This window comes from Coenobita brevimanus, chromosome 105 (genome assembly GCF_032717465.1).
Source record: "Coenobita brevimanus isolate Jiangsu-jjx chromosome 105, ASM3271746v2, whole genome shotgun sequence".
Classification (NCBI taxonomy): Eukaryota; Metazoa; Arthropoda; class Malacostraca; order Decapoda; family Coenobitidae; genus Coenobita; species Coenobita brevimanus.
Window position 1 is genome coordinate 24,852,429 of NC_137058.1, and position 14,157 is coordinate 24,866,585.

Sequence of the window (14,157 nt, forward strand, 5' to 3'; positions counted from 1 at the left end):
ATCTGAATATACTTCTCTACAGCAAAAGAACATTTAATTACTGAAACTGGGGACTTTTCTTTTTAATGAATCCTCCACCTACCACAGTATATAAAAGGGTCATTCACTGTTCTTGTTAACAGAATGCTAAGAAGCTTTACATCTTACAGTGGTATTTTAAGGGGCTGATAAAATGTGCTCAATAGTTTTACAGTACTGCACATATTATTAAGTTAGTGATCTGACTTACTATTAGAGATAAGTTTTGGAGTGGGCACAAAATATAAGTGTTCTCTGATTTTTTTACTCATGTAAGTGTCTATTTTGCAAAACATAATTTCTTAAAACACATGTATATATTTTAAAACTAAGACAAGGATATATATCTCTTAATATGGTACAGTATATGGCACCGCATATCCACATAATTTTTCATCCCGACAATAAACTTTACTAACTTGTGGACCGGGAAGTGGGGTGGTGGGTGGTGGCGTGGTAGCAGTGTTGATGGGCAGTGTTGGGCAGTCATTTGTGTAGGTTGTGAAGTTGAAGTCATCGATGGCTATGATGGCAAATTCAGAAACACGCATCCCACCGATGAAAACCTGTTGATTTACCAACACCCTTGTGGTAATGAGGCCTGATGCTGGGGAATGAGAGACTGACTAGGAGAGTTTATGACTGAGGTGGAGGTGGGGAAGAGAAGGAAGAGTTGAAATGGAGGAATGAGGTGGAGGGGTACATGGTTCAGGGGGTGTGAGTTGGAGATTTGGCAACTGATGGCAGAGGACAAAATGGCATGTAGGCAAATTGTTTGTGGCCACCCTTTCCAGGATCAAGGTATCTGGCTATACAATAGATAGAGAATGATAGCTTGACAGATTTATGCCAGACAGTCCTAGTGAAATTCTGGTATAGTCAATCTTTTCTTAAAGTCTAGGATGTGTGCTGGCAAAATGCTACTGCAAGTGAAATACCTTTGAATGAGATGTAGTACTGATTTATGACTGAAGGATTAAAGACAAACCTCATTTCTGACTTTCAACCCAGAGGTGTTAGTTCATCAGCAACTTAATAAAACGTAACAATTTTGTCAAGAAGTCTTGAATAAGGAATAACTGATCATCTTTGTTCTTTTCAATCAAGCTTTGATAATTCATGCACTATACCAAGAACTAAAGTCATTTAACTGTAATACACAAAACAAATCCTATAATCCATGAATCACTCATTAAAAAAAGTCAGAAGGACATACAACAAAAGGTTTCTAAATCCTAACAAAAATTCTGGTCATATCTACTGTGATTTTAGAGGTAAGGAAGCCACCATTTCAGAGCACTGTACTGTTTATGACCTGGTATGACTTGCATCCAAAAAGTGAATTAGCCTTGATGTAAACTTATCCCTCAGTCCTGAGTATGTTAGCCAATCAGCCTTAGTTGTGAGGTAAGTCTCCTTGGTTACTAGTAAAATTTATCCTTCAATCTTACTACATCTGGCCATAAACTAGGCTGAGGGTCCTGAGGGTCTCTGTTCAAGTAAATGCACTACTGTATAATCAAAGTACCTGGTATGACTTGGATCCAAAAAGTGATTCTGCACTGATGTGAACTTGTCCCTCAATCCAGTATTTGTTCTCTTCGGAGCCAGTCTGCCGCCACACCTCGTGCTTACCTGAACCTTCTGGCTGAACTTCCACCCACAGAGCATCTTCAGTTGATCTCTGAAAAAAAAAAAAAAAAAGGAAATAATAACAATACTCTAATAATAAAAATAACAACATTAATAATCATCATCATTTAGTAAACATCTGGTATTGTCATCATTAACATCAGCAGCATCGGCATTATCTAACCTTTTTTCCCACCTAAGAGTAAAGTAGAATTCTGAACAAGAAAAAGAAAAGCTTAAAAAAAAAAGAATGCACACCCACCAATAGATAAAACCAAAAGTGGAAGCAGAGGTTACTGTGCTGCTCTGGGGTGAAGAACTGACTTTCCAACAATGCCAGGCCTGTTTTGGTGAAGGTGGTGTCAGCGAACAGGAACATCCCTGGAACATATACAGAAGTCTGTGATTTTAGCGTTACCTTCATCTATCTATCCGTCCATCCAGTCAGTTCTGCTACAGGGTATGGTATTAAAAGGCCAGTATTGTGTTATGTTCTCCTGTGTACGCTATTCAATATAACATATAACTGGAGATGTGAAGAATTATCTTAAACACCAATATACACTCTTTATTTCAAACTTAACTTAAAATCTTATATGATTACATAATAAGTTATATTCATTTTCCCTTAACTTAGCTATCTCTCCATCTTGAATGCTGTGACGTAATGAAGGATTAACACTAGAATATGATGCTAGCCATGAAGATGCACTACAGAAAGGTGTAGGTGTAATATTGTCTTGTTCCATCCATCCATCCATCCATTGCCAGATGCCATGTATCCCAAATGGGGTGGCCAAGGGCTTAGAGTTAATTGTTTTACAGGGAGGGGTACTAATCCTCCACCAACCCCACTTGACGTAGGGATGACCATCAGGCAAACAAAATTAACTAAAAAAAAGTGCTGCAGTACTGTCTTGTTCTGCCACTGAACTACATGAAATAAGCTGCAAATGGACAAAAACATGGACCTAGTTAACGTAAAAAAAAAAAAAAACTATACTCACCCTTCGAGTCTCCACTGTGGTCAGCAGTAGGTGCATCGGCATCCACCATACTCTCACCAGAGCCCAGTATCCAGTCACTCTCATCAGTTCGGTTATCCCCGGCCACAACATTTTGCCATCCACACATCTCGCTGTTGAACTCACAAGTTCCTGGGATAAAAAAGTGGCAACGGTATGTTTACTCTGATATGGCAAATATCTCTAACCCCTTTCAGTTCAGTTGATGGCTAAGTGTAGTCACTCTGGAGGGTGGATTTGACTAGCTAGTACTGTAACAATGAAGACTCATTCCAACCACATAACTTAAGCTCACCAAATTTCATGCAACCATGACTTAATATTCAAGGTAAGAAAGTGGCCCCATTCCATCAGGTGAAAACAAATCTGCTGCAGTATACAGGCACTTATATATTGGAGTAAACTTTGAGACAGTACATATTCTTTCTTGATGCAACTGAAGTTAACAGCTAATGAAGTGAAATGATGTTTTTCAAGTACCCTACCTAGAGTATCACAGGGCTGGGTAGAGATGGCAAAGTCATCAACAGCCATAAATCCATGATCGTCTCTTGCACCCTGCCAGGCCTCCCACACCACTGCATACTGTAATCCTCCATCACCAGGCACAGGAACAGATGCTGAGAGCCAGGTGTCAACGGTGCTGGCTGAGAATGAAGGGGTACAGGTAAGACACACACTGCATTACAGTATGTACAGTACAGATAAATGAACGGTGCTCCATATGTAATGCTCCTCTTCCACTCCACCAGGCAATTTCTCATGTGATGTGGGGACAGCTCAGTATTATCAATGTTTATATCATATATTTTATTTCCTGATCCCATTATCACACCACACCAGCAGACTGAGCCATCTCCACAGCACACTAGGTAAAGCTAGGTAAGTTTCTAGTGGAGTACCATTTGGGGGGCCATCCTGTGTAATATCATCATCATCATCACCTGACCTTCTCCCTCTATCAAAGAATGGGTGAGGTAGGGTCCACAGAAAAGGAAAGTTAGTGCACAAAACTGGGAGAACCATCAACAACATGCCTAATGAACTGCGCCACACAATCATTCACAAATTATTCAAGCCAAAGGAATCCTGGCTCCACCTCACAGACCTAATCATCTGTATCTCTTACTTGTGGTATTTTCTTCATAGGTGTCCATCACATACACCTGCTAGATGGTTAATCCTTAAACTACTGGATTAAAAAAAAAAACAAGATGCCTAACTGTTGTCATGTGTTCCTCTGTATATAATTCATTCAACCAGTCTCATTAACTTCCGCACAGTACCCTAGTCTCATTAATTTCCATACAGTACCTTACTTTCTCCCAGAGACATTGTCTATCTACCTATCTATCTATCTAACTTCCTATTGCAGATGCTTCTAATCCCATAAAGGGTGATAAAAAAAAAAAAACATGTTGCCATGCTCTTGCCATTTGGCTGACCTCCCTCCAACTAACATCATTCTCTCATATGTTTCTCCACTCCATCCCTCCATCTCATCCTCACTCTCCCCCTTCTCCACATTCACATACACTCCTCTAGCCAGTCTCTCACTCTTCATCCTCTCCACATGGCCAAACCATCTCAAAATATTTCTCTGAACACTTTCAAAAAAACATTCACATCAAGAGCACAACACCTCTTTACTTCTTCAATAAATAAAAAGAAAAGGAAAAAAAATTGTACCTTTCTCCTGCCAACGATGCTGTCCAGTATCACCGGAGATGTTCAGGTACAACTTGAGTCTATCCTTGGTGGAGGTGCCGGCATGGACGTACCAGAACGTCAAACAGACGGGGGTGTTCTCTGGCTGGGACACCTCAGAGGATGAAAGCCGACCCACAACACCCTCATGGTCGGAGGGTATGAGGGCTGCCTCCATGTAGTGACCTGCCAATATAAATACACCATCAATATACTACATCATCAGCATATCATCATCATCATCATCATCATCACCATCTTGAAATCTGCCACACAAACATATTCATGAACACATGGCCCAAGCACTGCCTCCATGTAATGACCTGACAATATAAATACACTAGCAATACACAACATCAATTAAGCAACGTTGGGTCTGGTTAGTAGTTGGATGGGTGACCGCCTGGGAACACCAGATGCTGTTGGCATAACGTTCTTCCTACGTGTCAAGTGGGGTTGGTGGAGGATTAGTGCCCCTCCCTGTAAAACAATTAACTCTAAGCCCTTGGCCACCCCGTTTGGGATACATGGCGTCTGGCAATGAATGAATGAAAATTATAAAGTACAGTACACTACATCATCATCATCATCATCATCATGCCATCAGACTCACAACACCTTCATAACCCAATGATGCAACAACTGCCTCCATGTACTGTGGTGACCTGAATAAGATATACAAGGAAAATGGGAATTAATACTGTATACTATCAGTATTAATATACTGTACATTCTCATCATCATCATCATCATCGTTATAACATTTACACCACAATACCCTCATGATCAGATGGTACACACTTTGTCTCCATGTAATGACCTGGCAATATGATGTCAATAAAATGACTCATTTTAATTTGATAAATATTGCAACTTTACTCAAGTACTGCATAAAGTAGCTATACCAAAGAGAGGCTGTCTGGTGAACAAGGCTGATCCATGTAACCATCAAACATTGCCACTTAGCAAAATACTCAATGGCATTATATATTACTGTATTTTACAGGTTCACTGATGCAAAACTATCAAAATTCATGGATGTGAAATCCAGAAAAAGCATACCAGTAATTACTTTACAGAGTACAGTCATACCTCACCATATGATCTCATGCGATACCCTGCCTTCGTGGTGTAAAAAAATTAACACAATTTCCTGCTGATCAATGGCCGATCCCGGTTATCTGATGGTCTTTTCTTAACCGATTTTGATGATATTTTAGACTCAATTTTTGTGTTTAGGTTGATTTATAAACTGTTTCAAGACTTAGATTAATGTGTTTTAGTCATAGGTGGGGTGAACGATATCATTTTGGGGTACAGTGTACTAAGTTTGACTTTTTTCCAGACTTATTTTTGATGATTTTCAGATTTTATTTTTGGGTTTAGGTGAGTTATAAACTGCTTTTAGGCTCAGTTTAGCTTGTTTTAAAAATATCTGGGGGTTTAGGTGAGCTAGAAACTTGTTTTTAGACTCATCTGGGTGGGCCTGGGACATGGTTGGAGGGCAGAAACCCAAGGCTCCCAAACGCATCCCTGTACTTTCTGTGTTATAATGTCCCCATTTAACGATACCCAGGCTCAACAATGGGGTTTCCTAAATGCATTTCATCATTATAATAAGAACGGCCTGTACTCTTTTTCCTGTAACTTGGCCTAAAACTGCCATCTCTCCAACCTGTCATCATCTGACTTGCTGCTTCCTGTGTACTGTCAACATTTCCTCAGTTACACTTGCAAGATCATTTCCTGTCTATCTATCTATTTATCTATCTATCTATTATGATTTGCAATTATAATATGGACTCAGAACAGTAACAACAGATTAACCTTACAAAATGATGCAAATAACGAAGAAGTGTTAGGGAGAAAATGTAGGTCTGGTCTTATTCTGCCACTGGGCTATGTGAAAGAGGCTGTAATAGAATAAAAATCTGGGCCAAGCTAAGGTGAAAAGAGCAGAGTCTTAAGTTATCTTGTTGAAAGGATAAATTAATTCCTCACCAAATCCTGTCTGGTAGGTGTGGTCGGTGGAGATGTGGAGGGTGGCATTGCTGTCATCCTGAAGCGGAAACACTCTCTCCCAGTTGCTAAGCCCAGGCTGTGTCCAAAACCCACAAACATCACCATCCTCAAAGTCACAGCCTGAGAGAAGAAACATGCAATTTATCAGGATACTTAGATTTTAATGCTGTGGTGCACAAGCCAAGATTAAAATGCAGTAATAGTGTTGGAATACAGAGGGGAGGCACAACCCATGGACCATCTGATACTAGAGAAAATGGCTTTTAGTGTTACTGAATTTCTTATCATCACTGCCAGGCAAATTTGTGAGAGATGTAACTCTGTGCCAGCTAAGAGGTAAGGGTACTGTAATATATGAACCAATTTACAGGAGAAAAAAGGCTCCTTATATGAATGCATTTCTCAGCAGTACTGCCAGGAGAGTTCATTCATGAGATGTGACTATATGACAGCTATAGGGCAAAGGAGAGTCAGTGGGTGGTGGAATACTAACTGCTAATCCCATAGTGCTCCCTTCAGAGTGTATAGGCCCAAGGCATGGTCCACAACATTTAAGGGAAAGAGACTGACCAATTCCCCAGGTAGCATTTTACATGGCAGAAAAATTTCAAGCTACCTCTTTGACTTGAACTGTGGCATGTAAGCCCCAGTACATTCCATCCTGAGAGCTTTACCAACAGCCCCACGCTATATAAGAGGAAGTGGTTACTTGTGTTTAAGCATTTCTTACCAGTGCTACCAGGGAAGCTTGTAGGGGAGATGTTGCTACAGCAGTCACTCAGGACTATTATGTCATCAATACCTAGGACGCCCTCAGAGTTATCACCTATCAGAGCAACAAAGGAAATCTGTGTGGAAAGAAATTTGGTACATTAGATCTATCTGGCATGTCTATGTCGCTGTGGCCCTAGGATCATCTGGATATGAACCCAGTGCACTGCAGTTGCTAATATTTCTGTTATCAACTGTCCTCTCCTCAGGAGATAAGGAAAAAGCTGAGGGATGTTTGTATAACTTGGCAACAGTTATTTTGGTTTCACTGTATGACAACATCCCTCTCCAGTACCAACTGTATATGAAATGCATAAATAAAATGCCCTCCAAATATGCAAACATGGTTTTACCTATAGGGTAGAACCAGGATTCCAGGAGGTTGCATGATGTGTAGATGAGGACTGTATCATTAAAATGAGAGTGAAAGGTGTGGAAATGCTCCCAATTTTTCATCATAATTTCTAAAGTACACTACGTGATAATGATGGAATGTGTCTGATATTTCTGTATCCTTACTGACTAGTGACTACGCTCTGCAATGTGGGATGCAGTCATCTCTCTTAACAAACACAGGTGTTACACTGATTTTTAAAAATTTTGGGTTTGCTTAGTCAGTTTTTATAAAACAGCCATCACTGCAACATTATGAAGGTGTGCAGAAAAGTACTGCCATTACTGATACTGTAAAGGAGTGTCCAGGTACTGAGAGGGACATCTACATGTGGTGGCACTGATATAACTATGCAACTCAAATGCCTGCAAATACAAATGTCCATAAACTATCTCCCTATCCCCCCAAAGGAGGATGGTGAACTGCAGAAGACGGACAACTTTAGCCAGTAGTGTTCTAAGTTCATGTTTCAGATGAGCCTGGGGCCACAACAGTAACAGCAGCTATTGAATATGACAGGAAAGAATGTGCTTATGATCAACATTGTCTGACAGCTGAATAATGTATAACCTCCAGCACAGACCAGAAGCCCACACTAAAAACAGTGGGTAAATGAAGGCTGCAGCTAACTCTGCTATATGATGGGTTTCTCCTGAGCCTAGTATGAAAATTTCTTTTAAAAGTGACACCTTCCTGCTGTGATACCAATATTACCGTGTGACACCACTGCCTGGGTAGACAAACATCTCTTATCTCCCTCATTATCTCCTCCCCCACCAGGAGGAGGAAGGACTACAGGAGATCGGCAGGTTCAGCCTACAGTCCATGGGGTTCACAGTCACATAAAGACAGCCCTACGTCTAAACATATCTCATTATTTTCAGATTAGCTGACAGTACAGTAGTCTAATACTGCACAATAAATAATTCTGTATTCAGTAACTGATTCTGTCATTACCACATTCACACAAAAACATCTCTACATCCATATGTATCTTATTTTTATCAGATTAGCAGATAGTACTATAATACAGTACATTAATTTTGTATTCAGTACAAACAACCTTATTATCTGACTAGGTTTCAGTCCTGAATAATGGATCATACAACAATCAGTCATACACCAAATGCAGGATTTGTTGCAACTGTATAAATGAAATTGGTGAATGTATATAAAACAAAATGGTCCTTTGTAGGGGGGTCACAGCAACTGTATAAGTGAAAAATATCTATCAATCTATTGCCAGACACCATTATCCCATAAGGGGTGGCCACATGACTTTGAGTTATATGTTTTACGGGGAGGGGCACTAAAGAGGGTGCTAGAATGTTAAGATGATATAGGCAAATGATAGCATAACTGTCAATCATATAGCAAGGTTGGGATGTAACTGATTCTGTCATTACTTCAGATGAACCATCGAGGGGAATGTCCACTGCTGCAGCCACCCACACATAGCCAGTTGGTTCCTTGCGATTCCACAACTCTTCATCTTCACCTTGTCCACCGTCCAACCTGCAATTCAAAAGTAATTAATAGTTTACATCAATAACTTGTCTATCTATCTCTCTATCTACCAGAGTATCTATCTCTCCATCCATCCAGCTATTTATATATCCAATTACAGTATCTATCAATCATCTTTCCGTCTGTCTATATATCTATCCATCAATCTATCTAAAGCCAAATGCTTCAATTCTGGCAGGGGTGACCACAAATGAACTGCCTCCACGTCATTCTGCCACCTACCATCGGCCTGCCCCTTCTCTTACTCACACATCCCACTCTCATATGCCTCTCCATGTGTCCTAAATTGCAGCATCAGGAGAACAGGGGTCCAGGGCTAGCCTACTCATTTTCCAGGGCACTCCGGTGCAGTAGTAGGGTACCTTAACGTTACAGCGCCGATACGACCAGAAAGTGGAGCTGCCTTGATATACAGATGTCTCAAACCCCTCCCTATCCCCCCAAAGGAGGATGCTGAGGTGCAGGAATTGGGAAATTTCAGTCTACAGTCCACCAGGTGGGCGTCTTGATGAGCCTCGAGTAAAATAATTAACAAGTTACTAGGCTACTACTTCAAGAACACTCTTATCTTGGTAAATTTTTACTTTAGTCCCACCCTGCCATATTTTCTCAAGAGTTTCAGAATGCAATGTTTTATAGTGTTTCTCATGTGAATCTGATAGTCATTTCTGTCGCAAATCACTCGTTTTGCGTAACCCCCCCCCCCCACACGGCACCAAGGTTATTGGGGGAATACGACGAAAACGAGTAATTTTCACTGAAAATGACCACCAGAATCACATAACACTAAAACATTGCATTCTGAAACTCCTGAGAAAGAATAATGGGGGACCTGTGGGAAAGTGTGGTTTTGGGTGGGGGAAACACGGAAAATCGAGTGATTTCCGACAGGAACTGGTATCCTAATCAAACGAAAAACACTAAAATCCTTCGGAAAAATATAATTTTCAGCTCCTTGAGTTCGTGTTTCCTAATTGGGGGGCTTTGCCCCCCAGACCCCCCAGCCCTGGCCGTGTTTCCTAACTGGGGGGCTTCGCCCCCCAGACCCCCCATTACATTAACCTAACCTAACCTAGCCTATCCTAGGGGAATGCTTACCTAGAGATCAGAAACGGTGAATTTGCACTGCACCTTCCCCTTACTCTTCCTACTTTTTTTTTCCACCGGCCACAGTACCACTGATGTCTGTCTTCCCGATATTTGCAGGGCAAATCACACTCTTTACACTGCAATGCACTTGGCAAAACCCCGTTTTTTCTTAGTAGTTTAATAGATGTTTCGTTATTACTGTGATAGTCCTTGATAATCTGCCAGTAGTCCGTCTTACACCCGATACAAGCTTTAAAATCGACAACACGTTCTTCAGCACCGGAGGCCATGACTGACTGACTTTCAAATCTCGGGCGTACTTGCGTCACCCACAAATACTTCAAGCTGATTGGCTGGTTTTACTTACGACTCTTGTGATTGGCTGGTTTCAAAAGTCCCTCTTCCTTTGCGACGCCTGATTGGCTGTTTTTAAAGCTCACATATACAAAATTACCAGCCGAGTACACTCAAGTCCAGCCGACTTAGACCGAGTGAACGTGCCCGCACCAGCAAATATGTTTACTCCACCATGTTGGCTCCTGGACCCTTCAAATAATTAAGAAAAATAACATATATCTCGGAAAGTATTTATTTGCGACTGATGTTTACTGAGAAGAAAATGATGTACTCAATACACCCGACATATAGAGATAAGTCACATTTTCCAGCGACCGGGTGGGATTAAAGTAAAATAATACCCTTATCTTTACCTTGGCTCCTTGCACAATCACACGAATCCACAGAGTTCGATGACGTATTAATAATTCATTCATCAAGTTCTCGTCACGTGTACTCACTGACTTTTACGCTCGCCATTGTAAACATTGAGTACTATGCATACTCAATGTTTATAAACAAACTCGTGCCATTCATGCCGTGGCAGTGTTCCAGATCATATTTCACCCTCCGTTAGATTGTAGCAAAAAACGAGACAGAATATTGCTAAGCTTCACTAAATTATTTCATTTAGTATAAACAATGGATTTGAACGTAAAATGAAGTAAAAATTATATCCCTGGTGTACGGAACACTAAAACATCCTCCACTAAATAAATTCATAGAGCTATAGTTAGCGAGAAACTATCACATCTTGGAACACTGATTCATTCAAGTCTTTCGGCTGGGAGGGCAAAACCAAGGATAAGACAGGTATGCTCTTACCTGAAAAAACTGAACAAACGAATTAAACATATGAAATACCGAGGTTTAAAGATATTCAATAAGACAGGTGAGGCGCCCATCATCTACCCACTTTATGTAGCTATTTTCCTAAGTTATCATGTGCCATAGTTTGAATATGAATATAATGAAAAATACAAGTACGTCATCAGATTCAAGTGATTAAGATTAAAAATACCGGTACGGCCATCAGATTGAAGAGTTCAACATCTCCGTCGGCATCATCATCATCAAGACCTCTTTTCCCAGGATGAGGTGAGGTAGGGTTTGGAGAGTAAAAAAAATCCTAATAGAACTAGTTTATGTCTTTTCCCTTTTATTTAATTTGAAGTTCAGTCCTTTGGTTTCAACATATTAAAAAACAGGATTTCAAAAACTTACGTGACAACAACAGAAAGGTGACCTCTGTTTGCAGACTGAACCATGTACCAGAATGTGAGGCAGGCTGGGTGCTGCTGAGACGTTAGAGAAGGCAGGGTGGCCCACGCATAGCTCTGAGGTAGACCCATTGCAGTGAGGCTGTTTAAGTCTGGAAGAAGAAAAAGAAGTAGAAGAAGAAAGAAGAACAAAAAGCAAGAAAGAAAAAAAAAAAGGATACGGGGTTATCCACCATGCAAGGAAAATGATGGCTATAGGCCGTTTTCACACAAGGCCACCAGTGGCCACCACCGGTGGCCACTGGTGGCCTTGTGTGAAGGGACCGGCAACTAGTGTAGCCGTATGAAAGCTCCGATTTGAAAAAAAAAAAAAAAAAATGCATTACACCGAGTGGCAGGTTGCCGGCCGGGTAGCCGCAGTGGCCTCGTATGAAAGGCTCCATTGAAAACTATGGGAGGCAACTAATTGCGGCCTCGTGTGAAAGCGGCCATACAAGGTGGTCCAAATATAGCACTAATCAGATCTGGTACGCTGATTGGTCGACTCAGTTTGCCTTCGTTAGAAGAGGGGGAAATTCTGACTAATTTTTGACAACTGTAGTCCTTTTACCTTGCCTGGCCCAGATTTTTTTTTTTTTTTTTAAGTTTATTTTTATGTCGCTCAGTGGCAGAATAGGACAGTACTGTAGCTCTACGTCCTTTCCACTGTAAACTGTTACGCGATTAAAATCATATTCTAGTCTGTTACAGCTCGATAATCAAGATGGAGAGATGGAAGTTTTAGACCAAGTTAGAGTAAAAAGCGTATAATCAATCGTGCAGTCGGTGGGTATAAAAAACGGCCCCCCCCCCATGCAAAAAAAAAAAAGGTTTATGGAAATTAGAAAATCATGTAAGGTACCACTTGTAATATTAAGCCGACCCTGCAGCGCATAAAAATTGGGTTGCGTTTTTTTTTTTGTTTTTTTTTTTTAGACTATCCTGTATAAGGTGAAATGATCATGTACCAGGTTCCTCGACCCTATTTGAAATGATAAATCTGCAATCGTGTCATCATTGTATCTACTTGTCTACCTATCTTTATCTGTCCTTCTATGTATCTATCCATCTATCTATTTCTGTTTATCTAATTTACCTTTCTATCTATCTTTCTCCGTACTCACCATGATTATGTTCTGAAGTATTAGTCAACATAGTCACCCGCCATTCACCATCGCCCTTGTCTCCCAGCGTCAAATCACAGTCGGAGTCACCAACGAAGTAGCAAGACCACAGGGTTGGGGCATCACTGACTGGGGGTGCCTCCGTTGTCGCGCCCCCTGGTAAATACGGACACTCGGCACGCGTCTCAAACTTCTCAAACACGAAGTCATCTACAGCCACTTGATTCGAACCAAACCGTTGCCCTCGGAGGTAAAGCTGCAAGAGAGAAAACACACGACTTTTAAAAATGTATTGCATCACAAACAGGGGTCCCTCCGTTACCATGACCCCTAGTACTCGTATATGCGGACACACAACCCGCTTTTCAAACGGGAAGTCGTCTGCTGCTTTTTGACTCACTCCCTTCCTTTGTACCAGGAGGTATTGCTGTATGGGGAAGGATCCGGATTAACATGTCAAATTCATACGAGAAGGAAGTGAGCATGGATTCCTGTTTTTTCATATATACACATCCGCTGGTACAATACATGCTAGCACTCAACCCTCTTCTTAGACATGAAATCATCTATGGTCACTTAAATTGCACCCAAAAGCTGTCCTCAGAGGTATAACTGCAGGGATTAAACACACAAGATTGATCTAAATGTGGTTGTATCTTCATTTGTATATTCCATGAGCTGAGTTATATATGATAGACGAATTACACCCATATACTCAAACATGAACTTGTCTATGGCCACTTACCCCACATTTCAATGCTGTCCTCGAAGGTGTAAGTGTACTAAGCAAATACATAGCTGAACTGTATCTTTAAAAAACTCAGAAATGACTTTAATATATTTACCTATGAAGTTAGACCGTGGTTATATATTCATCAGTGTCTGCTTCAGTATTACGAACCTGTGTGTGTTCCATCTACGACCCTGAGTGTGTTCCATCTACGACCCTGTGTGTGTTCCATCTACGACCCTGTGTGTGTTCCATCTACGACCCTGTGTGTGTTCCATCTACGACCCTGTGTGTGTTCCATCTACGACCCTGTGTGTGTTCCATCTACGACCCTGTGTGTATATCATCTACGACCCTGTGTGTATTCCATCTATGACCCTGTGTGTGTTCCATCTACGACCCTGTGTGTGTTCCATCTACGACCCTGTGCGTGTTCCATCCACTGACCTGGTATGGTATTGACTCCCCTAAGGCGTTGTGTGCGTTGACTCTGACTTGTCCCTGTGCCCAGCCGCCTCCTGGT

At 41.1% G+C, this 14,157-nt stretch overlaps 1 protein-coding gene across 1 annotated transcript in view; it reads right to left on the bottom strand.

Moving 5' to 3' along the window:
• The window catches only part of LOC145416270 (MAM and LDL-receptor class A domain-containing protein 1-like), a 75,642-nt gene that overhangs the window by 48,715 nt on the left and 12,770 nt on the right, over positions 1-14,157 (bottom strand). Inside the window, exons 11-22 of the mRNA XM_080285269.1 lie at positions 14,082-14,157; positions 12,905-13,160; positions 11,746-11,893; positions 8,976-9,084; positions 7,135-7,252; positions 6,384-6,524; positions 4,365-4,568; positions 3,161-3,322; positions 2,658-2,807; positions 1,913-2,031; positions 1,547-1,702; positions 438-584 (exon numbers count right to left, since the gene is read on the bottom strand). The exon at positions 14,082-14,157 is cut by the window's right edge and continues 77 nt beyond it. Coding sequence (XP_080141395.1) covers positions 438-584; positions 1,547-1,702; positions 1,913-2,031; positions 2,658-2,807; positions 3,161-3,322; positions 4,365-4,568; positions 6,384-6,524; positions 7,135-7,252; positions 8,976-9,084; positions 11,746-11,893; positions 12,905-13,160; positions 14,082-14,157 — 1,786 coding nt within the window. The remainder of the gene's footprint in view (positions 1-437; positions 585-1,546; positions 1,703-1,912; positions 2,032-2,657; positions 2,808-3,160; positions 3,323-4,364; positions 4,569-6,383; positions 6,525-7,134; positions 7,253-8,975; positions 9,085-11,745; positions 11,894-12,904; positions 13,161-14,081) is intronic.